General features: G+C 41.0%; 1 protein-coding gene across 1 annotated transcript; it reads right to left on the bottom strand.

The window, feature by feature from the left end:
- Positions 1 to 1,477: 1,477 nt before the first annotated feature.
- On the bottom strand, positions 1,478 to 25,621 carry nr2f5 (nuclear receptor subfamily 2, group F, member 5). The gene is made up of 4 exons (XM_086312409.1): positions 24,263 to 25,621; positions 9,581 to 9,861; positions 7,177 to 7,423; positions 1,478 to 4,032 (listed from the first exon to the last, which is right to left on the bottom strand). The coding sequence occupies exons 1-4, from the start codon at positions 24,627 to 24,629 to the stop codon at positions 3,713 to 3,715; spliced, it is 1,215 nt and encodes a 404-aa protein (XP_086168535.1). The 5' UTR covers positions 24,630 to 25,621; the 3' UTR covers positions 1,478 to 3,712.
- Between the last annotated feature and the right edge of the window lie 1,339 nt (positions 25,622 to 26,960).

The following is a 26,960-nucleotide window of genomic DNA, read 5'->3' as shown; positions in this document are numbered from 1 at the left end:
GGATTGTACAAGACATGGGCCAAGCATTATAAATAAAATAAAGAACAGACCCCAAGCTTTTAAAGCATCAGTTCATCTGTTTATGAAAAAAATGAAACCACCTGGAAATTCCAAAACCTGACGTTGACTCAAATGTCTGCTAGCAGATGGCTTAAAAAGAGGTTCTTTTCATGGACTCCCATGTTGAAATGCTCATTCTGTTACATCAGAAATAAATTTTCTTTCTAGTGTACTTTTCATAACAACTGGTGAATTCTATCTTTGCGTGCTTAAAATATTTTATGTTTTATAAAAGTTGCTTTACCAAAGGTTTGACTGATTTGACTGACAGGTGATTGAAGCTGGTAGCTCTCTGATGGCTTTACCTGTGCTAATTGATCCTGGACTTCTTAGCTGAGTTTTTAACAAATAATGACTCGCTGCACACTTACCTGTACAGCAACCCATCTAATAACCCCACTCTTCTGCTTTGGTGAAATTCTAGGATTTTATTATTTTGTTCTTAGCACTAATTAGCAGGTAATTATGTCAGGCTTACTAGCATAATTGATTATTTGGTATTCATCTTCTTGTTGCTTTTAGCGCCAAAAAATCAGTTAAGTAAGATCAAACATTAAAATGGTCAGTTTAGATACATCAGATGCATAAAACTGACAATTTCCCATCTTTGATATAAAGACAGTCTCTGTCAGCTCAGTTATATGAGGCAGATATATGATGGTCTTACAGCTTTGTAAAACAGGTGAAACCTAGTTGATTACATGCAAATAAAAGGCTTTCCCATGTTGCATTGTCTATGCATAGACAATGTGAACAATTAATTCTTTGTTTTTTTTCATAGGAGTGGTAATGTCCTGCTGCTTTGATGAGATATGGATAGATAAAAGCTATTTTCAGCCTCTATTTGGCAGGGGCATTGGAGAGCAGAGATGGATGCACAAGGCAGAATGACCTGCAGCTTTACAGCTCATGGGTCATCTGCTCAACCAAGTGACTTATTTTACCCTGAAACAATGAAGATGTAAGGTTTAGGCAAGAAATATCCAATCACTAATAAGCTAAGATTTATTTTCTGCAGGTCTCTACCTAAGAGCCACAGTGCCAAGATAATTATGATATATTCTAAAGCTTTTGTCTACTCACATTAAGATTTCTTTTCACTTGACAACTAGAAAATTACAAACAAACAAAATGTTCTGAATTATGACAGATTAAATCTGTGCCTCTGAGTCCATTTTTTGCATAGAAATGATATCTGAAGGGTCACCAAAGGACCCAAAGGAATTAAAAAAATGTTTAAAATATTTTAATATTTACTTCTTTGTAAGATTTTCTGTTAAATTGCATTATTAGGAGCTAGTGTTCCTCAAACTTAAAGAGCTCAGGGGACAAAAAAAGCTTAATGCGGAATGGCTTGCATTTTTTCTTATGCATTTACTTTAAGATGATAGTAAAAGACATTAGAAAAGTTAGTGTGAACAAAACAATTTTATTTTAATTAACGGATAATCCATATTTCCAAACAAAAGTAGAGGGGATAAAAACAATTCATAGAAACTTTCTGTCAATTTATTCACCAACAAACAGCTTTCTACAGTCCAAGGTGGCTTTTTCAGTATCAACACTGGTGGTTGACACTAGGGTGCCGTGCTGGACATGCAAGACAAGTTGTCAAACAATAAAAACCAACTTAAAATAGTCCTAAGCTAAGTCACAGTCATAAGTCCATTGGGGATAATATTGTAACATAGACTGAGGTTTTCAGAGGTTAGTGATACATTACTTTATGGTATCGGTACGATAAGCTCAAATGACATGAATCGAGGGGGTTTCCCTACACAACAATATCACCAGGATATCGAAAGAGCTTGCATGAGGTCTAAAAACAGAAAGTGCGAAAGATGTCAAAATGGTTCAGTTGTGCCTTCTCCCAGCAAAGGGAAATCAGAGCAATCTTTATTCATCTTATATTGGGCCTCAGTGCAGCCGCTCAGTTAATCCTTAGTCTTTTGATTGGCTGACCCTCATAAACAAAGGTTTGAACAGCAGGTGTGTAGGACTTGTGTTCTCACAGCCAGAGCTCTGTCTGAGATAACCATATTAGAAATTTACTGATTAAACAGAGTGAAGAGGAGGAAAAGACTTTCTGATTTGAACTGTCTGAAGCCCGGGCTTTTGGCTGACAGGAAGTACATATACAAATTCAAATTATATATATATATATATATATGTATATGTATATGTGTGTGTGTGTGTGTGTGTGTGTGTGTGTGTGTGTGTGTGTGTGTGTGTGTGTGTGTGTGTGTGCGTATAATAAGAAAAAGCAGAAGGGATTCTGCATTAACTCAATTAAAATATTTGGATTGTGCATGACTCTTCAATGACATGTTGCACATCACATTTTAACTTCATGCAAACTCATTTCCAATCCTGACAGGACATAATACCTGTTATAACAGGTAACGAGAGATTATGGCACAGTCATAAGATAAATGCTCAGTGACAGAATCTTTGTTCTAAGGCAAGTACAGCTACTTTTGTAAAAGCCCATACCACCCTCCCACTCCCCTGTCTAAAGGGTCCAATACTGACAAAAAAAAAAAAAGTAATGACAATAAGGAGGATGAGCTTTGCCACCCCGATGTTAACACCATGGGTCTTTAGAGTAAGAAAAAATATACTTCAGTCAAACAGGGTAAGGGTAGAAACAATCTACCAGTGCTGTGATTCTGCAGATTCAAACTGACTACTTTTCAATGCAAGTGCCTACGCTTTTATTTGTATTCATTACAAACTCCTTCTCGCCCCTCAGACCCCACAACAAGTCAAATTATAGACAAACCAAACTTTTCTTTTAATAGCCAACACTATCACAAAAATACTCCAAACCGTATGATTTGTCAGCTTTGGCACAGGCTGCTGATAAGTGTAAAATTTGCTGGGTTTGTCTTTTTTGTTCTGATATTGACATGCCCGTCTGCCCACCCTCTGAACCTGAGCTTCCCCAATTGAACCCTAATATGCCTTAGATGTCTATGAATCGATGATATACTGTACATATGGACACAATCATGGGTTTTCTCTCCATATAAACAGTGCTAATACAAACACACAATAAAACATCCTCTGCAAAAGTTCAAGACATTTTGGCATTTGTCTTTTTTTAATGGCTTCTGGTTTTCTCTTTTTAAAAATTGGTATATTTACAACAGGCTTTGTGCTCTTGGCTGTCCCATTGGTAAAGCCCTTGCTCAGTATTCTCCATGCTCGTACGCAGATGCTAGCACACAGTTTCCGTATGTGTAGGTGTATCACCGAAAATGAAGCAAATGCTCGCTGAAATTGTTTGCATGGTTTTTGAGAATGACATCTGAAGTGAGTCCAACAGACCTGCTGGTGAACTGCGCAATAACCCATTCTACCAACCTGTCCATCTCACGCCACATCTCAAATGTAGACTCGGCTGAGGAGCTGCAACGGGCCACAAAGTCTCTGTATTAGCGATAGTGAAAGCTAGCCTGGCTTGTGTAACTGGGATGATGGTGTATCAATGTCGGTGTTTAAAGCGGAATGGTGAGGGAGATACTTCTTCTTGGGAAGCTGAGAAGTTGAACGCAGACAATGAAGGGAAGGAGAGATGGATTGATGAGCAGTCAGGTCAGCCTTCAACCGTAATTTCCCCCGTAGCTTCTCCTTGGTCTGTCCTTCCACTTCAGGGCCCATTCTCATTGTAGTGGAGAGAGATCGGTCGCTCTCGCTGTACTGTGGGCATGTAGGGCCAGTTGTAGCTGGAGCCCGAGAGCAGCATGTCACGGAGGAGCGTCTCAATTGGAGTCTTGCCGACGAGGCGCACAAAAAACAGCTGTTCGATGACTGGAGAGGAGACAATGCGCAGGGACGGCAGGCGGAGGAGGAGGCGTCCAAAGCGGTTCGGCTGGCTGGGGTACTGGTTTCTTACATACTCCTCCAGAGCACACTGAGACTTCTCCTGGATGCTCTCCACGTGGGCGACGTCTGACAAGCCCATGGCGTCTAGTAGAAAGGAATACAAAGTGAAGATTTAGAACTGATATAAGCATTTATCCAACTTAAGCAGTAGTCTTTTTGTGAGAATGACTGTATGACATTAAGGTGAGTTTTGTGACACACTGACTTTCATTTAATTTTAGGCCAACCAGAGTAGTTGTGGGCTGCTTTGCATTTGCTAGGTTAGACTGATGGGTCAGAGGGGTTTGCGGCTACATTATAGCTTACTGTGTAGATTTTATGTTGAAGGATAAATCAGGTGTTAGCCATGGAATAATAACCAGTGTTCTGCGGGTTCCAGTATGTCATGTGTCAAAACGTAAGTCAGAATTGCAGGACGAGGAATAACTGCATAAGAAAAATGACTTCTCATACCATATTTTGGTTACTAATGTTCTGGATTAATGTTATGTTAGGCTAATACTGTTTGGCATATGATGAAATTTGTTCTTAGTGAAAGAAGCTTCAATTGTGCAAGATTTTAACAAAACCTTTTAGTATGTGGCAGAGTGGTGTCTTCACCTAATACTTATTCATTGCCAGAAAGAACCAGGATGTAACAGGGCATTTTCCTTTCAGAGAAATCTGGCTACAACTTGACAAAATCAAGGTTGTCACAGCGGAGATCTACTTCCACCCCTGTGGTCTGTGTTCACTTTCTCCTCAGCTGGGGAGACACTTTCTGCCTTCCAACTCCTTCTACCTCTCGTCTCACCGGCCCCCACCTTGGGCAAGAGTCTCGCACAACCAAGAGTGTGTAACGCAGCACGCGGTGCTTTTCACACCCTGTGTGTGGAGCGGAGATCACAGGGGATTTTGCAAAGCAGGTCAGAGATGTGTGAACTCAAAACAAAGACGCATTCTACTGTACTCTGCCACATACTGTACGAGAAGTGGGAGTGCTCTTTGACCCTGCCCCCTGCGTGAACCCACATATTGAAGGCAGGTATTCGATGAGGGTTATTTATTCTCAAGCTTAGTCTTTCGGTTAAAAGGCGTTGGCCCGTGAGTTTTAACCCGTCACCCTGCATCACAGGTCTCCTTTGTCTTCTCACACTTTGATCTGTCCCCTGTGTAAAACCCTGCCTCAGTTCCACAAAAAAATAATTAATTCACCTCATATTTTAATCAAGCATGTCAATCCCTCCCCACCCGCCCAGCAGCCGCTATTCTCATCATTCCGGGTGAATAATTGTTCCCACTTTGGTTGTATTTCCATCCACTCGGGAGGCAGATGGACTGCGTTTTTGTCAGCCCGACCATTTTGGAGTCCTTCGTGACAAGGCAGTCACTGCCCGGTCGGGATTAGCGAAGCTGTCTGTGTGACTGAAACCACTTCGTGTGCTGAAGCGACAGCTCTGTGGGTGCCCTTCTACGCCAAGTGCCGTGTTCTTTTGTCTGATCCTTGGGCACTCACCGGGTCATTGGGGGTGAAGGATCAGGGTGGCAGGACTGAGATGCCCGCTCTCTGATGTAGCTTGATCGGACTGGGCTTCACAGGGGGAGTGGTGGGAGGGGACTCAGAGGGAGGTGGGAGACAATTGGTGTTTATCTGAGCTTGTTAGGTCATCCTACCAGGTCTGCAAGGGTCAGATTTATTAACAGGTCTATTTACGGTGTGTGCATGTTTACATCAAATTCAGGATTTGATCATTAAAGTGTGAATATTTCACAAAGACATACAATATCCTGTTCGAGGGTCTTGCCAAGATGTGCAGCTTTTTAATGTGTATACATGTGCTTCTGCGCATATAGGGAGGTCACATGGGATGCTTAGGGCTATAGGGGTTATGTAGGTCATGGCGAATCCTCCTTCTCACTGAAATGCACCATACATAATTCAACTCCTGTGGTGGGGGCAGGGGTCCTGGGGCTTGGGTTGTGCTGGTCTTGGAGTTTAGGGTTTGGGGAGCGTTGGGAGGAGGGGTGGATGACTGGTTTTAATAATAGATGGGATCATGAAGGCGAGATGGCTGATGAAAACAGGCAAAAGAAGGGAGAGGAGGATCCGTGGCTACCTACATACAGAGAGCTTGGTGAAGATGCTCAGTAGGCAGAGAGTGAATCTGACAAGCCATGCAAGATGGGAAAGGGGGGAAAAAGCAGTAAAATAACACAGACGATAGACATCTCAGTGTTGGCTTCTTCACCATCCATTTCCCCCTGGGTCACAAAGCATGATCTCTCTCTGAAATATCCCAGATGTGACAGTATTTTGGCTGACACTGGAGCCCAGTGACTGCTGGGATAAACCTCAACAGGCTTTGTGTATAAGCAGGATCAAAACAATGCAGATGCCAGGGGTTTTGCCAAGAAGTAAAACTATTATATTTTGATTTAATTCTCTCTGTCACTCAGTGGGGAGGACATATTGCCACATAATGTAAGGTTGTGAGGCTCAAGAGCCCTGTTTTTCTAAGCTTTGGATGCAAACCGACAAATCTATTCTAGCATAAAGGCATTTTCTTTGTTGTCGAGTACTGTACTGTGTATAATAAGGGGTTTATAACACTGGATTTTTGGGTCCAAATAGTAGGCATGCAACAATACAATATAATGAATCTGTTGTTTCTTGAACTTTATATAAACAGATTCTTTTTGCTACTGTAAATTAAGAAATAAATTGCTTTTCAAAGAGTCGTTCCCACAAATGGACAGAATTCAAAATACAAATGCAAAGTTTATAATGCGTAGTGAAAGCTTATTCTTCTATTTAGCAAAACAAAGAGGTTCAAGTGAGGCACGAGCAGCTCACAGGGGTCAAGAGCTGCCTTTTACAGTATGACAAAGTGATCAAATTACAGTCAAATTCATGGAGGGCAGAGACCATGACTGACTAACAGCAGCATTTACATATGGAGCCAATGAGACACAATCTACTGCAGCATTAGAGGTCACCTCTCAGTCAGCCATAGTACTGGTTTCCATTCAAATGCACCTCAGACAAGGTGTATGTCGTACAGGGGTTTGTGTTAACAAACCTTTTGTTTCTTTCTTAAAGCTTGTATTTGCAACTTTTAGGATGAATCTGAGCATTTTTTTTATATCACCTATGGGTAGCAGGTATAGGTAGCACCTTTGCACAGCATTTTAATGATTTATAGTTGTCATTTAAATTAATCTACACCACATTTTTTCACTTAAACTCACCAGATGTAAAGAGCACAATGGACTTGAGACAAGAATATTCAGCTGTGTCGACCTGCAGGGCCTTCAGCTTCTCCACCTGCTCTTGGAAGACTCGGATGTGGTCCATGAAGGCCACAACACGCTCTGCTGACATAGGTGATGCGTGCAGGCCGGCCGCTGCCAACAGAGGAGCCACATGAAGCGGCATGGAGCACTGGGCAGCATTTAGAACAAAGAGTTCGCTCCATGACATTCGCAGCAGAGCCACCTAGAAACAAGCGGTATAGGATGATTATTACTTTTGTTCAGATTACCCATGTGGATGACTAATTTGGCTTTGGCCTTTCTGCTTTTAGTTGCAAATATAAAATGAATAAAGGCAAAATGTGTCTGAAGCCTAAAACTGTGACAGCCCTTTTGAGAATTGCTCAGAGTTTGAGCACTTTGAGTGCCCTCCAGTTAGAGTTCAGCAGGCTTCAGACAGCATTTATACCCATCACTGACATGTAACCAGAGAGCAACACATACACATTAATCCAGAGCGAAGAAGGACACAGGGTATATTTAACATTCGGTCATTTAAACCACCACATATCACCTGGAGATGATATGAATTTGGTAACATTATCCAATACTTAATGCAAATTACATACAAGAGCTTCATTCATTCAAACAGGTACCTATTCACTACAGAATAGGGAAGCACACAGAAACGGTGGAATGACAGAACATTCCTGACACGCCTACCCGTCAGAAATTAGACAGCTAGTCTGATGAGGTGTTTATTGTTACTTTTAAAAGATTGGAAAGGATACAAGAGGGTGAGAAAGCATGCACTGTGACACGTAGAAGAGGATTAAACTTTTCTTATGTAACAGAAACATGTTTGGAGATGTGGTTAAACATTAAAAAAATAATTAGAATTTATTGAGGTGACCCAACAAGTTGTCATCCTAGGGCATCAAATACTGCTGCTCTATCAGATTTGGCCGGTATAACCGAGATAAGCACAGAGTGTCCTTTAGCATCTGTGCCCTCTGCACCAGCCGCAGTATCACTGAATGGCGAGTGTCAATAGTTCTCCTTGCAAAAGCTACAAAGTCCACAAAGTAGGAGGTTAAAGGGGCGATGGAGCAAGTCACAAGTTTGTCTGCCAGGAGAATACAGTTTGTGTCCCATTTGGGGATTTCTATTTTTACTTCTTTTTTACTGGTTAGGTTTAGACTTGAAGTTCTACTTTGCATGTTTCCCACCACTAACTTTGGATGCTGGAAAAGTTACACATATAGTTTTAAATGTGATCCAAAGGGGTCCTTTACACATGTGGAATTCCTTCTCTCACCCCAACCGGTCGCAGCAGATGGCCCCGCCCCCCCCTGAGCCTGGTTCTGCCAGAGGTTTCTTCCTGTTAAAAGGGAGTTTTTCCTTCCCACTGTCGCCAAAGTGCTTGCTCATAGGGGGTCATATGATTGTTGGGTTTTTCTCTGTATCTATGAAGCGCCTTGAGGCAACTTTTGTTGTGATTTGGCGCTATATAAATAAAATTGAATTGAATTGAATTGAATTGAACAGTGACAGACCTGCACACACAGATGCCAAAGGGCACCCGCTGTGTATCTCTGAGACAGTGTTTGACACAATATCAGCGCTTTGATATTGAAAAGAGAAAACCTACATGGATTTTGATAACATGTCTAAAAAGAGTGGGGTTTGCAGAAAACACCTGAGTGCATGCTGACATTACAGGTCAGAAATATTCAACATGTGAACTTGACATTAATGATATGTTAATGATTTGGTGCAGATACAGCGGACATATTTGTGATGACTATGTCTGTCAGAGGTGCATGTGAATATTTATAGGTCAGGGGATTACTCTGTGCCAAGACTTTATAGCTGATATAAATCTATATATGCATGATTGATGTCAGGTCGATCTGAACCAAATGTTGGGAGTTGAGGTTTGTGCCAAAACAGATGTGCTGCGACATGATGGTTAACAAAAGAGGAATAAAAATATTAATGTGTTTTTCAAATATTTATTAGCTTAGTTCTGTTCAAAATGTAAGTGGGGATGACATTTTATGAATTTTTAGCCAGTAGCTTGAAAATAGTGTTTTGAACTATGAGTTATTACTTTACTTTTTTTTGTTTTCTGGCATTTCTCTGTGCATGATCTATTAAGGAACAATTTACCATTGTAGAACTATATATATATATATATATATATATATAGATATATATATAGATATATAGATATAAAATTATTTTCTTATTGCGAGTTAGATGAAAATAAATACAGATACCGCTCTCATGTTTGTGTGACTTAATCCAATATAAAGACTGAAAACAGTAGAAAGCAGTTAGCCTGGCCTGGTCTCATTCTCATTAGGTTTGGTCTACTCTGGTCATTCTTCACACTCACCTGATCCATGAGCTGCAGATCAGGAAAGAAGGGGATGTTCTTGGCCCACTCCACAGCGCTGAACAGCAGCCTGGCCGCCAGCTCGCAGATGTTCTCGATACCCATGAGGTTGTTCCCCTGCATACACTGAGCCCCGTAGCGAGACGTTGGGTACGGCTCAGCGCGAAGCAGCAGAGAGATGAAGCCCGACAGGTAGGGTTGGCCGTTGTACGGGTCGGTGCCATTGGTCAGGTACTGCCCTGGACTGCTCTGGGAGTTTGATGTACGTCCTCGTTGTACTGCTGTTTGAAAACAAAGAAGAGGATGAGTTGAACTTTTATCTGGGTGAACCTGAGACTTTTTAACAGTGCTTCAGCATTTTTATTTAATTACACAAGTCATTAAGGACTAAATGGGACTGGAGCACACTAATATAAACTCATATCTGTGTTCCAGATCCACTGTTTCCTCTGGAAGCAGGCCGCTGGATGTTTCTGGAAGACAGGCCAAGAACTGTGTTTTTTGCAATCTTCCATCAGTTTGTTATGAAACTTTTATCATTTAGCAAGCTTGTTATAGTAGTTTACAGAATTACTACATCCAAAGGGGCGCTGCACGGTCAAGGTCCTAAAAACCTGCAGGAGTAACAGAAGGGAGACGCGACGAAGACAGAGAAGAAAGAAGCAAATTGAGCATGTCAAATGTGCCGGGTGATCGGGGGGGCAGGATGGGGGTTAAGGGTTGACAAGTGTAGCAACACAACATTTCTCGTACCCCTAAAAGTGTCAGCGCTCGTCTTTTCAGCGAAGGGATGGAAAGTGGCCAGGCCAAGGCTATTCTACAGTGCTGTTGTGCCTCAATGAGTAACGACAAGCAGCAGCTGGTAAAAATATAACACTTCTTCACACCTACATATGTTATGCACCCACACATGCATACACACTCATGGATACGTACGGTAACACCCCCGCCCTCAGTCCCTGCACTGGCAAATGGCCCAGCCTGAGGTGAAAGGGGCACGCAGAGGCCAAGCTCTTGCACACACACATACACACAAAGCCCTAACCTCCACCCCCACCCCCCTCTGGTGTGGAGCAATGATGATGCGGCGAGTGCTCAAAGGCCCATTTGGAAAACACCTGTTCAGTCATCCACTGTCTGACTAATAACTCCATCTTCAGTTACACAGAGCCAGCGAGAAAGGCAAGCGAGAGGAGAGACGCAATGAAAATGCAAAGAGGGGTTGAAAAAATGAGGCAAAAGGCTGAAATGGTGAGATAAGGAGGAGAAAGAGTGAGTGGAAGGTGATAAGTTGAGAAAAGGGAGATGGGGGCGATGCGAGGTCTGGGGAAGAGTGGAGCGACGGAAAGAGAGAGAAGGTGCAGAGTTCAATGTGCTTGAATATAGCCCGAGATGGGGCTTCAGATAGAAAGCTGTGGTTTACATAAAGAGACAGGTGGAGGGAGGGGGTGAAAGAAAAGGGAGGACGAAGGGCTTGGAAAATGCTTTTTAACTCTCCATCACCTGTCACCTCACACACAGCAGCTGTGCCAATTGAACGCACCATGGCACGTCTGGAAAAACGAGAGGTCAAATCACTCATAAGTTATAAAAATGCCTTTAATTCTAGCCTGTCCTTTTAACAGAAAAAAATACCTCTGCACAAAAGGTGTTGACCTCAAAGTACTAGTTTTCCTTGTGAACTTGTGTCAACCCGTGTGCCCGAAAAAAGAATGTGATCTCTTCTGGCAAACAGCGCAGTCTCACTTTGCTGAGCTATGAAGAGGTTTTGCCTGTCTCAAAGACAATGTTGCACAACGGGACATTCCTCGTCGCTTGCACTCCAGCGGCTCCTGTCTCGCTTTGCAAAAGATGGCTGTCAGATTAGCCACATGCATCTGTCTTTGCAGGATTTCACAAACAAGGGAAAATAAAACTGCACTCTGAGCAGCAGGAGTGAAAGTGCTCCGAGAGCAAGTCGTTGCAATTTCCACAGAGATTACCTGGCCAAATATGGTTTTTTTTGTCACTCTGAGGTGCTTTAAGTGTGAAGTGAAAGACTGCTAAATCATACACTGCTGATCCTTTCAGTCAGACATTTTATTGTAATACAGGCTTGTGAATGATTTTCCAGATTAGAGAAAATGTTGCTTATAACTCCTTCTTACACAAAGATTTTTTTATTTGCCTTTTTAAACCCATTCAAAATCCCTTAATGAAAAATATATCTGTGTATATATGTATGTATATAATCTGACAGTGAGGTTTTTGCACAGAGACATCTTAGAGACACACAGGAAACATTGGGGTTCAGGTTGGAATATGTACTTCTCAAAGATTATGAAATCTTTAACTTTGCGATTGAATCAATAACAACATGGTTAAAGGGTGACTCTGATGATGGTAAAGGAGAATGGATCTGAGAAATATGTTCATATTTGCAGTTTACTGGGAGGCTTTCCTGAACTTGTCTTTTGCAAACTTTTTCTCTGTGAAAACATCAGCTGACTTCCTAATTTGTTCACCAAGAACTGTGTTAAATTAAGGTGAATAAAGTTGCTTTCTCTAAAAGCCAAATACAGCTAAAAAGGCTAAAAAGAAATGCTAAAATGCACTTTCTCCAGTGACCACATGGGGTTAAGTGAGTCAACCCCACAGAATCCTATAATGAACTTCAGAGATGAAACTAACATGTGGCTAACTTCCTCCTTCATTCCAATGCACAGTAGGTGATTTTTTTAATGTACTGTATACATTTTCTAAAGGCTTAAATGTATGCATTAACTGACAGGCAGTTGCCAACACAGGCAGCTGCTGCTGGTAGCTAACCTTCACTACAGCTAATTCTAAGCACTGAATTTGGACCTCTTGATGGTTTCCGTGTCTTTTGCAGCATAAAAAATAGGATAAAATAAAATAAAACACAATGGCCTTTTACAAAACAGCATGCATCCTTTATTTAGCTTATAGTATAAAAATGCTGTAGCAGATCCCAAAAAGGGCACTTTTAAAAAGACTCTGTCTGGTAACTTCTTTAGGGAGACAGACTCAAAAGGCGCTTTGGTCCATATCTAAGTCAGAGCACTTCTGTGAACTGAATCTGTCACTCTGTCCTGGTTTCATGTAAAAAAAAATCTTCTACTGCGAACAACCTGGTTTTAACTACTTTTGACTTTCCCCTTTATGCACTGAGTAAATTGTAAAACAGTGCGCCTGAACTCCAAGAGGAATTTATTAAATTCATCACAATTTAAATTGAAAGAAACAGTTTTTTTTTTAGACCCCGCTGCTCCTTATCAGGGGCGGATCTAGAAGGGTGGCATGGGGTGGCAAGTGCCACCCTAAAATGATCCCTTGCCACCCCAAGTGTCACCCCAGTTTTGCATATGACAGTGTTGTTTATTAAAATAAGATAGCATTAACAGTTTGAGTGTAGTTACAGTCAACAGTGAATATAAATGCTAAAACTGAATATATTGCATAGTGTTCCCCCCCTGCACCATTAACAAATGGTTCAGCCCATAGCAAGCCATGTTTATGAGACAGAGCGAGTGAGAGAGAGAGTTTTTAGATGTGGCAGATTTGTAACGTTTAGTGTGGAGTGTATACTTAGTGTGTTGTGTTATGTAGTTGTTGTGTTGTGTAGTCGTTGTTTTGTTTTGTGTGTCGGTGAGGGCACTAATGAATGTCACAAAGGCACATTTGCAATGTAAACACTGTCACTAGAAAACCAGCTGAGTGATACACCTCCTGTTGTCAGGGCTGCAGGTTTATCCCTGTGCTGTCCACCAAAAGACAGGAGAACAAACTTATTTTTTACTGGCACACATCATTTGTGGGGCATCTTATTGCGACACCTGATTGTTCTCTCCTTTTAGTTTTAGTAATATTTTACAAATTCCTATACAAAATGAAAAAACAACAGCAGGTGTATTGGCTGCATTTTTAGATAAATAGTTGTATATGTTTACAAAATGTACATTTTATATTTGCATTTCAAGTTATAAAAATTTACTCAACATGTCTGTGTGGGTTTTTTTTTTTTTTGCAGTAAAAAAATACTACTAGGATTTTAAGTTATTTGTGTGATTTCATTTCAGGTCAGTAATACTAATGCAGTATGTCAGTCAAAACAACTAAATTAAGTTGAGCTGAAAAGATACCAAACAAGGCAAGGGAAAAGAATAAAAAAATAAACAATTTGAGGGTGAAATACAAACGTAAACTCAAAAGGAGTCAGAAATTGCCGGTTGTATTTCAGACCTCAGTGGATTAATCCAACAAATCATGAAAAAATTAGGTTTCAATTTTTGTTCATGACAGTGCAGATTTCTGACATTTTGTGTAATTTAAGCTGTAACAATGTGACTGTTTTCTGACAACAAACAGTGTAAACCTAAGTTAGACTTGCATTTGTAAATGAACCGCCCCATGTTGTGTAGCTCTCTGGATTTTATACTTATTGGGCTACATATTTATTCATCACACAGGCTGTACAGTACATAGCATCAAAACTCACATGTTTTATGTAGCTAAAGTGTTTAATTATGTGGGCTACAGACAATAATTAAGTTATAGACTTTATTTATATGAAAAACGTGTATGCTTACTGCATTTGGATTATTTTAACCATATATAACCACCTGCATAAGTGTATGAAAAAAAGGGCTTCGATTTTGCCACCCCGTTTGATTTCTATGCCACCCTAAGAAAATTTCTCTAGATCCGCCCCTGCTCCTTATGTCCCTTATTTGTGAATTCACAGCTATTGATATGTTCTCATATTGATTAGTGGTTAATCCCGCAGATGTTGGTGAATCTACTTGATCCACTTGACTTTTCAAAAGCCTCATTGTGGGGGTCACTCGTGCCTGAGAGGCAGAGCACTTGAGTACGCCTGACTAAAACACATCGCTCTCTGTTTTTACTCGCCTACAGCTGCTGTACAAGACTCTGGAACAGATAAAAAGGAAAGGGCAGAAGGGTGATTGGAGTAAGGTCCAAAGAAATGGAGAGGTAGAAAGGCCAGTGCAGAGACAAAGAGATGTGATATATTTACACGGAGATGGGCCAAGGGAGAGCAAAAGAGACAGAAATGACATTAGATAGAAACAGATGCCCGGGGACAAAAAAAAGGAAACAGAGAATTAAAAGGGGGATGGGAGTATAAAGTCAGATTTGAGTTTGTGCCATAATCCGTTTCTGGCTTTTTAATTGGTGGACTGTGCTTGACCTTAATGCAATTGACTGAGCTTGTCAGATAGTAACTTTAAAAAGATAAACAGTTTTTGTTTTTTTCTCTTAAATAAAATTAATCTGAATCCAAATTGAGGGCAGAGAAAGCAGTTAAAAAGGCAAATACATCCCTAAAACCCCAAACAAAACAGCATCCTGTGTAGGTAGGCCATGAAATGAGGGCAAAAGAATGAGGGAGAGGAGGAAAGTGCATGCAAACAGAGGTACCATGGGACATTTCAGCTGCGACTTTCAAAATGCCACTTCAGCAAATGGCAGCTGGCAGAGAGCACAGTTCGCTGCCTGGCTGCCCTGGATTAGCCTCTGGGTCAGACTGTTAGTGGAATTACAGCAGCTAAATACAATTAAGGCCTATCAACATTTGGACTAAAAGGTCACAGTGCCGGGGCAACACAGACGCATTATAGATTTGTCTCAGTCTAATAGCTGCATTTAATAAGTAGCTTTTCCATTTCTAAAACTTCCACTGGCAAGCAAACAATAAACACGTTTCCCAAAATGAAACTGCGTCCCTGAGTCATGTCACAGAGAGAGGTCACGTGTGTGTTTGTGTCCGTGAGGCGTTCGAAACTCCTGCAATTAAAGCAAAGTTTAAAAAAAAGAAATAATTAAATGTTTAGCTGGGGGTTTTTTTTCAACTTTCATTTGGAATTCATTCTCAGTTCTCGGTCTTGGAGCTTGTAAGCACTGCTATTAATCTTTTGGCTTTTTTTTTTTTTCATTCATATTTTTTAAGAAAAACTTGAGCCAGCTATTTCTATAATGATTACACTGTAGCTCGGGGTTTTGTGCTAATTCTTCCAAAGAATGACCTTTATGTGGTATCTACAAATATTGTGCTGTGTGGTCCATGGTTCACTCACCTAGCCCATGGAGTGGTATTGTTCAATAGCAGGCTCTTATTTTTTTATTCCTTCTGTTTATCTCACAGAAATATTTTAGCTACCACAAACACCATGAAGCACTTTATCCAGCACTTCAGGAAATCACAAAACAGTTCTTTATTAAAATGACCGTGACACAAAATTTTAGAACAACAGTGGATTTCACAGCTGTCAGTGAACCTATTTACATTTATTGGACCTAAAGAGCAGCTTCCCTCAGCTCCGATGAGCTGTGTGACTTTTACGGGTCGTTGTTTCAATGTGTCAGCCCACAGCTTTACTATTTTGGTTTGCTTGTACTCCTCTATCTTCCATTTTGTATACATAATGATGTTAACCTTTGATAACAGTGCATGCACCCTGTCAGGCATGAAAAGGTTAGCAGACAGCAAGGAAATACAGTGGAGCATTTGGTAGTTAAAGACAGATTTTACTCTCAGGAGCTGGTGAAGGGCAGAGTTAAAAGGAGAGACTTTTATTCATAAGAAACAAACATGAATGCTAATGTTGCTAAATTCCATAAGCTGGAAGTAACTTTATCTAAGGTTCAGGAGCAGGACCACGCCTCAAACGCAAGCCTTCCTGCCATGCGTCTATAAATGCCTACCTGTTGTACACACCTTTTTTTTTTTTTTCATTTCCGTGCCCCCTCCCTCTCTCTCGGGGACGAGGCTTCCAAAATCGAAGAAACTGCAGCACGCATGTCACTGATCCTCACCAATCCAATATTCACTATCAAAATGCGTGAAGGCCTGTTCCTTCCTCGTGAAATAGATATGTTAGTCTTGTGATTGCAACACGTTTAAGCTGGCTCAGGTTGTAAAAATATCAGTTACTAATTGCCAGGGTAGTATGCAAACTAAATGCAGGTGTCTGTACCCTGCAGTGCAGTCATGGCTGACTGCAACACTTGAAAGCGATCTTAAGCCTCCTGCACTTCACTGTTTGGTTTTACAAAGCTCTATATAAATGAATGCAACACTTCAAAGAGAAATAAAATGTAGACAAATGAAAAGTTGGTCGATAATAGTATTTCTTCACTCAACTTCACTACCCTTTTTTTGGTTCCATCTTAAGAGAAATGTTTTGAGAACAAACCACCTGCACGCTGTAGGAGGACTGGCTGTGTCCCCAGTTGTCTGTCAAACATCATGAAGGAGCTGAGGTATGCAGCGAACGTGAGAGACACAACAGAACGGGAGCGCAGAAAAACCGGAGGCAGTGCAGGAGCGGCAGAGAAGTGAGGTGACACAGACAGAGAGAGACAAGAGACGTGGAGGGATGAGAGGAGCTTTGCGTGAGGAAGTTTGGTAGCTTTGCTGCATCGCCGAGGTTGCCTCATTCTTTCTCTCAGACTTTGATGAGGCAGTTCCTAAATTAATTAGCAAAGTGAATTCAGCCCAGTGGGTCTGATTCATGTTACACTTATTTACACTTCCACACGCCCCTCCTCTTGACTTTATTTACCACACAGCGAGCCACAGCAGGACTAAGATGTCCCTCTTGAATTATTATCATGTAAAGGTGCATTTGTTTATGGCGCATTAGAGCTTCATCTCCAACTTTTATTGGTACGGCTATAAATACTTCTACTACACTTCTACCCAACAGGCATGAATAAGATCATCAGCTAAGCCCCTAAAATATAAATGTTCATGGCTTCCCAGTAGTGCTATGTTAGGGAACACATGTGTGGCAGATTAAAGGAGAAGGCTGTTGGGGTGTTCACATCGCACAGACTGACATATTTAATGACTCTTTCTCGACTGTGCATTAGTACAAGTGACCTGAGTGACACATGAAAACAGGTTGAGCTACTTCAGTTGCAAGCAAAACAGTTCAGAGTCAGTTTGCTGGAGTGACTGAGTGAATGGACCAGAAAGGTCACATTACGTTTGCTGTTGTTGCATTGGTGATTCTGTGGGATGAGCAAGAAATGGCATCAGTAGTACACAGCAATACAACGCCTTAGCACTGGAGATAATACTATAGGCACAATTGTAACACCTTAAAATATATTTTGCTCATAAACTGCCTATAAAAGATGAATGTAGTAGTGATGGGATTTCTGGCTCTTTTTAGAGAATCGGCTCTTTCGGTTCGGCTCACTAAAAAGAGCCGGCTCTTTCGGCTCCGAACCAGCTCTTCAGGTTGTTTTGTTGCTTTAATTAATTTATTGTTAACAATAATATAAAATTATGCACAAAAGGAATTACTAATGTAAAAAAAAAAAGTTGTTATATTTATATATGTTTATATATAAATATATGACGTGGCCCCTAGAGACAAAACACGTACAAACTCCAAAACGCATTTCTAGCATTTCTAGCATAAGTGACCTAGGTAGCTCTGAACTTCCAAAACAGAGCTACCTAGATCACTTAAATTACACAATTGAAAGCATGAAAGCATATGTGTATCGTTTGTGTATTTATACACAAGCATTCATATATAGTCAAATTTTTAAAAAAAAGGTCATTTACCTGTTACTACCACACACCAAATCCGGTCGTTGGTACTTGCTGGCTTGTGTAGCCACTAGGTAACAAAAGTTCAACACTGCCGCTAGCATCCTGGAGCACTTCTGTTGTCTTTTCTACGTGTTTTGAGTTTTTATGTGCTTCTGAGTTTTTACGTGTTTTGGAGTTTGTACGTGCTCCAGGGTTCGTACGTGATTTGAAGTTTGTATGTGCTTTGTCTGTAGGGGCCACTGTAAATATACTTTTATTTATTCACTTCACATAAAATGTAATAAATAAATCATATAATACAAAAACCAACTATTCACATTTCAACTTTTAACTATTTAAGTTTTCAGCTTTTTCCTTTTACAAATTTAAAGTGAAACAACACAAAACACTGCAAACCACAACACAATTAAATGTAAATTATAATATGAAAACTAAAAGAACATGCATATTCTTTGTCATATGGACCTGCATGAATAAACTTTCTGAATCCTTTATCATCTGCAACTGAAAATAGTTGTGGATCATCACTATACCTTGTTGTCCCTGGCTCTCTTTCTCTCTCTCTCCCTCCCGCTCTGTTCCTGTGCAACTGAGTGTAACTACCGCCCCTCCCCCCTCTTCCCAGCGTAAAGCACAAGGCTCACCTGCGGAGTGAAGCGGAAATAAGTGCGAGAGAGAGGGTGAGAGAAAGAAAAAAAAAAAACCACAGCTTGCGATAAGGAGCCGGCTCGCGTCGTTCATGTCAAAGACCCGGCTCTAAGAGCCATTTCGTTCGCAACCGACCCATCACTAGAATGTAGCCGCCGTGCATCACCCATTGGTTTATGAAGCTAACTTTTGAAGCCTTAACACTCAGATTTTGGTCAGGACCACATTCGATTTTAAAGAAAACCTTAGAATCCGTGTTCCACTCACCAAAAGTGGAACACGGATTTATCCTTAAGCTTTTAATATAATTACCACACAGCAGGTCATATGAATTCATTGCATTAAAAATGCTTCAAAAGGCACCAAGTAGAGAAGTGACTCACACACAGTAGAGAGGCGACTCAAATTAGCAGTCGAACCATGACAGGCATCTGCATATGTCGTCACTCACCCATCAGTCAAATCAGACGCACTCCTAATATTCAAACTTGACTGGAGTTTAAAAGGGTGAGCTATTAAAAAATATCCCCTTACAATATTTCTGAGAGGGGAAATTAGCTATAGTGCCGAAAAACAGCTGTAAACATCCTTTTTCTGCTTTGAAGTTGGACTTTATAACCTTCTATGCCATGGTGTTGCCCTCAGGCAGAAAACCAAATTTTTGGTGATCATACTATCCCCATGTATTTATTTATTTTGTGACACAAAACACTTCAGTGTTCAGTAAAATGATGAGTAGCAGACGGTTTGACCTTTGACATTGGGGTGGAGCAATTATTTCAGGAGTCAAATGTGCATGTGACAGAATGCTAGCGACTGCTAAGAACAAAATCTTTTTTTTGTATGTTTAACTTGAGCTAAGCATATTTTAAAAAACACATGCAAGTTCAAGAAAATGTGAAGAAGTATTTTTAGTTAGTTAGGACAGTTTTCTTTGGGCAATAATAGTAAAGCAGTGGTTCTATATTTTGGTCCTCGGGACAGCTTGTTTTAGGTTTTTAGGTGTTTCAGTACTGCAAAACACCGGATTTAGACAGCTGTAGCACATAATACCCAGTTGGTTATTTGAATCAGGTGTGTTGGAGCAGGGATTGGGACGTGATGGGATGTGTAAGCGATCAAATCATGCACTAAAATGAGCATGTAAAAAGTTGCAGGAAATGAGGGCAAGAACAGGAAAGAATTTGATTGGACAGTAAGGGTCACTCCCTCTGTGAGGACAGGAAACTGGATGAGAGTGACAGCAGGTACGAGAGGATCGCAGAATCAGAATCAAGATTTTATGAAGGGAGATGTAAGGTAAGGTAAGGATGTAACGGTACTCCAAATGTCAAATGACAGAAACGTGACATCCACCTCTGTTTCATAGAGTTCCAAACATTTTTTTAAACATATATAAACAAGGAGCACCAAGTTCCCCAAAAGTAGGGTGACGTGTTTTTTTTCTCTGTAAAACTAAAATTCATGGCGTAGAATAGGAATCTATGGGAAATTACTTTCTTTTTGTTACCGGTCTCAACTGGCTAACTGAGGAACTGCAGTATTTGGCACTTTTGCATTTGCTTCATTTTTCAACCCTGGAGAAAACTGTGTGGTTTTGCCATTTGACTGGTAGTCATTTTCCTCTGAGAGCTCTCTGGTAATGACTTAGCTCATGAGTCTAGTTACAGGGGTTAAGTGTTTAAATTTGTCGATAGCCAAACAACTGGGATACGTAAAGATTTTTAGTGCCAAAATTAGGCCAAACTGCAGTGTTTTGGTGTTAAATTGCCTGCTCGCTGTGGAGGATGGATTAGTTAATACCGTGTTAGACTTTAGCACTCCAGCAGGGTATTTATTCACCGTAGAGGCCCCTGACGGTTCACACTTTTGGACTTTGACTTCAGCCTGTGTGTTATTAATGTTTTAGATTTGGTTGACCTATATTTTTCACTGCTGTTGGCATTTTGTGGGTCAGAGGAGGCAGCAGTCTCCCCACCGAGCATGTTCAGTTTGGGTATTACAGATTCTTGTGCTACAAATGGATGTTGAGACTATTTACTATCACTAGACTCCAAAAGCTGTGCGTGTGTCCACAAATGTTGCGTGCATACAGCTGATTCAAGACACATACAAGAGACAAGATGACCTTATCACTGTGTATGAATGAATTAATCAGAGCAGTAAACTCCCACGTGTCTTTTCCGTCCTCACTAAAGTCAGTGGCTCGTCCTTGCAGCGTGTTTCAAAATTAAAACATTCACTCTGGTTCAAAGGAACTGTCAGGCTGATTCTTTTTGCCTCTCTGCTTCCTAGTCATCCTAGAAACTGCACTGACAGAGGAACAAGTGGAGGTTCTATGTAGCTGCCTGGTGAGACAATGACACTAATGCTGCCAAGGTTTTAGGGGCTTGACTCCTACTGAAGCCAGCAGTGAAATGTTTGCTGTCATGCTGCTGAAAGGTGCCCTGGTTAAGAGTCTCCAACAAATGATATTATGTTCAACACAGCAGTCTACAGAAAGAGGTCAAATGTCCCCTTTGGGAAACAAATACCACTCACTTGAAAGCAAAGAATTTCAGAATCTGCCACAATCCACTCATAAAACTTTTAGCACGACTTCTCAGGCAGATCAATATTTATTTATTGTAGCAGAAATATCATGAAGCGCTGTCATTGATGAACTTGAAGCATGCGTTCTCTTGCTTCTACATGAGGCGGAATGACGAGAAGATGAAAACTAGGTTAATCACCAACTCTCCTCTGCTATCCAAAAACATAATCTTCCCATATCCTAATACCTAATAGCCGGTGAACCATGTTATATAATAATTGCATAACATGTCCTAGCCAACTGCACCCACATATGACCTAAATGCTATCACCGAGCACATTTGAAGGGAAGTGAAAAGGCTTCTAAATAATTAACAGAATGACAAATCAGCTCAACAAACTACATCTTCATGCACATCTGCTGCTTTATTTTAAAAGTATCGTCAAACTTTGGAATTTAGCAGATGTCTTGTGTAAATCATAATTTAAAAATGTGCATCTGTTTGAAAACTTTAGCCTGTTGAAAAAATATGAAGAAAACAATATTTATATATGCTCTCTACGGTGAGAGAGAACATATGATTTAAAAGTCGTTAAACTTTTTCTTTAACACCCATCATCTTTAACTTCTAGGCTGGTTAATGCGCGATTGAATAATAAAGTTAGACGTCAGGATTTATTTTTTATTTTTTAATGTTTATGAAAAATCGTGTTTACGCAGTTTAGCTGTTTTTAACGCCCCTGAAACGTCTAATTCACTTCTATTTCCTACTGTATTTGGAAATCGTCCTGCCATTAAAATCACAGTAAAAAATTCCCCGACAATGAATATGCTTTAGCAAATATGGTCCTAACTAGACAAATGATCGCTGATAAACAGAAGTCTGTCGACAAAGAGGATTTAAAGACAGCGATTAATCCAACTGACCCCAAATGGACCAACAGATGAGCTCATCCAGTGTAAGTTGACCTACTCCACATTTAAGCCTTTTGCACACAACTAAAAACCAACACTGCAGAAATGGTCAATATAAACAAGTAAATGAGCGACTGCCTTCAAAATGAGACCTTTCGTGATTTTTTTCACACTCTTTCTTCAGTCGACTGATATTTTCAGGTTTTATTTAAATGAGAAACATTTTTTTAACTTTTGGTTTTTGCCCGACTGAATTAGAAGAATCTATTTGTGCCAAAAGACAAAAAAAACTGTGATTTCTACAGATGATGAGAAAATGCTTAATTTTAATGTCTCAGCCTCGCCAAGAAATATTCTTAAAAAATGGCTGTAAAACAGTTCATTTCCCATAAACGCCTTCTAAGATGTTACGCTTAAATTATTAATATTTTGCTTTCTTGTAACGTATTTATTTCACTATATTTTCGTGCAAACTGTGACCAAAACTCCCTTTCACTGATGTCTTTTCAGCTCTTTAACATTTTCCTTCTTACAGACTGAATCAGAAGGACTGGCTATTCTCCACGCAGCGGCGCGTCAGGAGATTTCCTCGGGTTCATTCAGTCGGAATGGAGCATGACTGAGTTGGTGTGGCTTGCGGGTACTTAACATGAGGTAATACTGTGTGTACAGTGAACACACACATACACTGCCAGAGGCACAGACTTCAATCACACTAACCCTTGAGGGATCATCTCCTCTCAGCTCGTCTCTAAGGAGAGCGGGTTATTTCCAACGTCTTTGTCTGCTATTTACATTTTGGCTGTGGCAAAAGGCGGCGGGGTCTGTCCTTCAACTTCCACTGCCTAGTGCCTTTGGAGGACTGCTCACGGTGACGCAGCTGCTGACCTTATTCTGTCCTCTGAGAGGGAAAATAAAAAACGGCGAAGTGTGACATCTTCATTAAAGTCTCTTGAGGACCGCTGAAGTCACGCCACTTTTTCACTCGGTATAATTAAAACCTAACTGCTCATATCTCACCTGTTCGCATATGGCTTATGTGCACAGTTTGTGTAACATCGTGCGTAATAGTAATATGACATTTCCATTATAGTGATCGGTCAAATTAAAAGTACCCCGTTCTTCTTTATTTTCTTTCCAAAATGCAGAAACTACTTTAATGAATCTATAACTCAACCAGAAGACATGCTGGTTCTTATTTTAAATATGCACAATCTCATGCTTCCTGATTCGATGCAGCGCTACCGAATGACAATACATAAGGGAAAGCTCTTCTCCAGCACGTTTGCTCCGCTCCTCTTTGACACTAACTGACCCGTTGTTAATCCAACACAATGCAACAAATGTAGCGGCATCCTCTTATAGCGGCTCGGGGTGTCGGTGTGCAAACAGCATAATTAAAACTGCGTGACAAAGGGAGGATTTCACGGAACAGAGAGCGCTGGGATGAATGGTTCAGATTCAGTAAAAAAAAAAGTGAAGTGTGAGAAGGTCTAAGCATGCTGATTATAATAATAACTAAAAAGTGAAGACGCGTAAACCAGTCAGGGTGCATGCAAAACAAAAGATGGCACGAGGTTTTCTTTTACACACATATCTTTTTGTGTGAGCGTCACATGAATTTAGGTTTGAATGCATTGTTTTCTTGCAGTCAGAGCAAATCTGTCAAAGTGAAGACTGCCTTCGGTTTGTCTATTGATTTCTTTCGCCTGCTTTTGATAGGGGTTCGTCTGCACTCGTGTTTTCTTGTTTCAAATGTGTTTTTAAGAAGTAATGAAACAAGTGAAACCAGAGAAACATTTACATCTTTTACGACTGAATTCCAGACTTAATGGCACTCTTGTTTTAAAAACTGAGAATACTGCGCACAGCTTTACGCACATAAATACGTTTTGTAAATAAATGTCTGCAGTGTTACAAATACAGTCTGACATCCGACACACACACACGCAGAGAGAGAGAGAGAGAGAGAGAGAGAGAGAGCAGCCAGCCTTACCTTCTCTCCTCATGCCGACTTTGAGGCACTTCTTCAGCCGGCAGTACTGACACTGGTTCCGGTGGTGCTGGTCGATGGGGCAGTCTCGGTTCCCCCGGCAGGTGTAAGTGAGGTTCCGCCTCACAGAACGCTTAAAGAAGCTTTTGCATCCCTCGCAGGTGAACTGACCGTAATGCTTCCCACTGGACTTGTCCCCACACACCATGCAGTCCACGTTGGGGATCTTGTCCCCGGAAAGTGCGTCGTTCCCTGGGGTAGAACCGTTTGGTGTTCCAGGTGCCCCGCCGGGCTCCTGGCCGCATATCTGGAGTTGAGACCCCGGATCTGCAGAAATGTTCTCTGGCCATTGATTTACTACCATTGCCATGCTATCCCAAAACACTTGGTCTTTGTTTAAACCACAGAAGCAGAGTCAGATTGCGTGATAGAGATCCGTCCTGACGTCTCGGGAGAAAAAAACGAGGGAGGGCGAAAAAGCGCGTCCCACTTTCCCCAGAGGTCAGTCTGAGCGTATCAGAACTGTGATTTCTTATTGTCGCCGAAATCTTCCTGTAAACATCTATCAAAGTTTACAGTAAAAGCAAGGTATCAACATGATCGACTCAGAAGTGCAAAGCCTACAACTCCCGATGTTCCTTGCTGCGCAGATATCCATAAACACGTTGTTCTTCAGAGCGTAACCTCTCGGGAAAGTCAGTCCAGTAAGTCAGAGTCTCTGCTGTCAAAATTAAAAGCCGTCTGATTATTTGCTTGCCTCTAGAATTTAAAGTTGGACAAATGAAACTGAATATAGAAGAAAACGTGTTGCCTCATGCGCCTTTCTTCAGCCACAAGCTCAACACTACGTCTAAATTGAATGAAAAGCAGAATTAACACTGACTACATGCTCATATCATTCGATGTATTTAGTCCCAGCAAGCTTCTGGATAACGCAGCCCATGGAGCGCAAGTCCCGGGGAGCACGCAATCCTTGTTCCTCTTTTTCTTGCGCGCCGAGGTGACGATTTGGAAAGCGACGTCAGTGGGCGCTCTGACATTTATTTACCAACTACACGGGCGAAATATCTCCAGTGTCTTCTGGATGATCGTCAGTGTGGAAGAGTCTAAATAGAAACACCTCGCTGAACAAGCTTTGCCGCTCGACTGTACTATCGCTTTACCCTTCGACTGTCTGAGAGTCAAAGCTACAATTTCGGCAAAGTGTCACTGGCAAGGCTGCCTCCTACGGCTGCCCTCCACTGGCGGCGCTCCATATAAGGTCATAAATCCCAAATAAGGTCGTATCCCCTCCCCTCAGCTGGAGAAGTGAGAGCTTGAGGGCCCGGCGTGATAGGCCCCAAAAGTGTGGTTAAAAAAAGAAAAAAGGAAAAAGGGGCAACCTGATTGGACATCGTATGACTGGATGGGATTGACAGACAGTGGCGCTTGTTGCGATACAAGTACTTTTAAGTGGGCTCCATCAATGTCCAATAGAAATTATAAGCTTACTGTGCATTTTGTGCTTTATAACCAATGACCAATAAGCAATTTTAAGAAGTTAATAAAATAGAAGCTGCTGAACACGTGTGGTAGCTTTGTAGATTTCTCTAATAATTTCAAATAGTTTTGTTCTTTAAAAAGATTTTACGTCTTTTAAAGGTTAAACCTTAATGATGGGAGTGAGAGACATTTTAAGTGGCTTACCCGCATAAAAGCCCATTAGTTGTCATTATTTAGATGCTTGAAGGCGAGAGGGCAGTTTTCACATTCCACTCCGGCGGGGCTCAAAGCCCCGTGTTCAACTTAACTCCCAGTTTAAGAAGTGCACAAATGAGCAGACGTCTATGGCATTGCATCTACTTTGGAAACTAATCTTAATGCATATGAGTCTTACAAAGGTTTGAATCCCACAGCGCAAATGCACAACGATGTAGTTTACGGAGGCGGAAGAAATATCGCTACTAAACTTTTGGAATGAACAATATTTCAGTATTTACAGTTGCCTACGACTTAAAACTAAAGTGAAGTTTCGATTTTTTTTATTAAAATGAAAGTTTTGGATTTAAAAATCTATTCGACTCGTTAAAGCTTTTTGCCATATTAAAGGAGCATCTTTAAGAATCAGGAAATTGTGTGTTTCTTGAAATCATAAGTTATTTCTTATTATAAGTTAGAACATATTTCTGGTATTTTTCTGGAAATGTTTTTCCCACTAATGAACGACTAGAGGTCATGGTTTGCCAACTGTTTTATCTATACCCCACAGCCTTGTGACCAATCTCAGACCAACTGTCGGCGTGGACGAAACACTCCAGATGGTTCCTGATAAACTGGTCATCACTGAAATCGTGCAGTTTCCTATCCACCAATTAAATACTGTAAAAACAGCGCCGCGGGCAAACTTACAGAATAATAACTGAATATCTTAAATGCTGGCGGTGTTTGCAAACAGCCCCCGTGTCCTCCACAAAGTCAACAAGAGCAAAAGGTGCCAAAGGTCTCACCAAGCTAAATCGGCCAGCAATGGAGAAAGTGTTGATTTTTCGGGTTTGTTGTGTTGTAGTTATAGTCTCTGCCAGCGAACAAAAGCCCATTTCGGTAATTAACAGTGGCAGTGTTGTTCCCTAATGGGAGTTTTCACGCAGCGGGGACCCGATTATTTTCCCAGATATGGTCTTGATTTGTCATGTGTAGGTAATTCCAGCAACACCGCTGCCAG

This window comes from Aulonocara sp. 'chitande type north' Nkhata Bay, linkage group LG11 (assembly GCF_057382095.1).
Source record: "Aulonocara sp. 'chitande type north' Nkhata Bay isolate Kocher_YH1m ecotype deep benthic linkage group LG11, A_spYH_male_GT1.1, whole genome shotgun sequence".
Classification (NCBI taxonomy): Eukaryota; Metazoa; Chordata; class Actinopteri; order Cichliformes; family Cichlidae; genus Aulonocara; species Aulonocara sp. 'chitande type north' Nkhata Bay.
The sequence above is the reverse complement of the archived record's forward strand: the minus strand, read 5'-3'. Positions and strand labels throughout refer to the sequence as shown.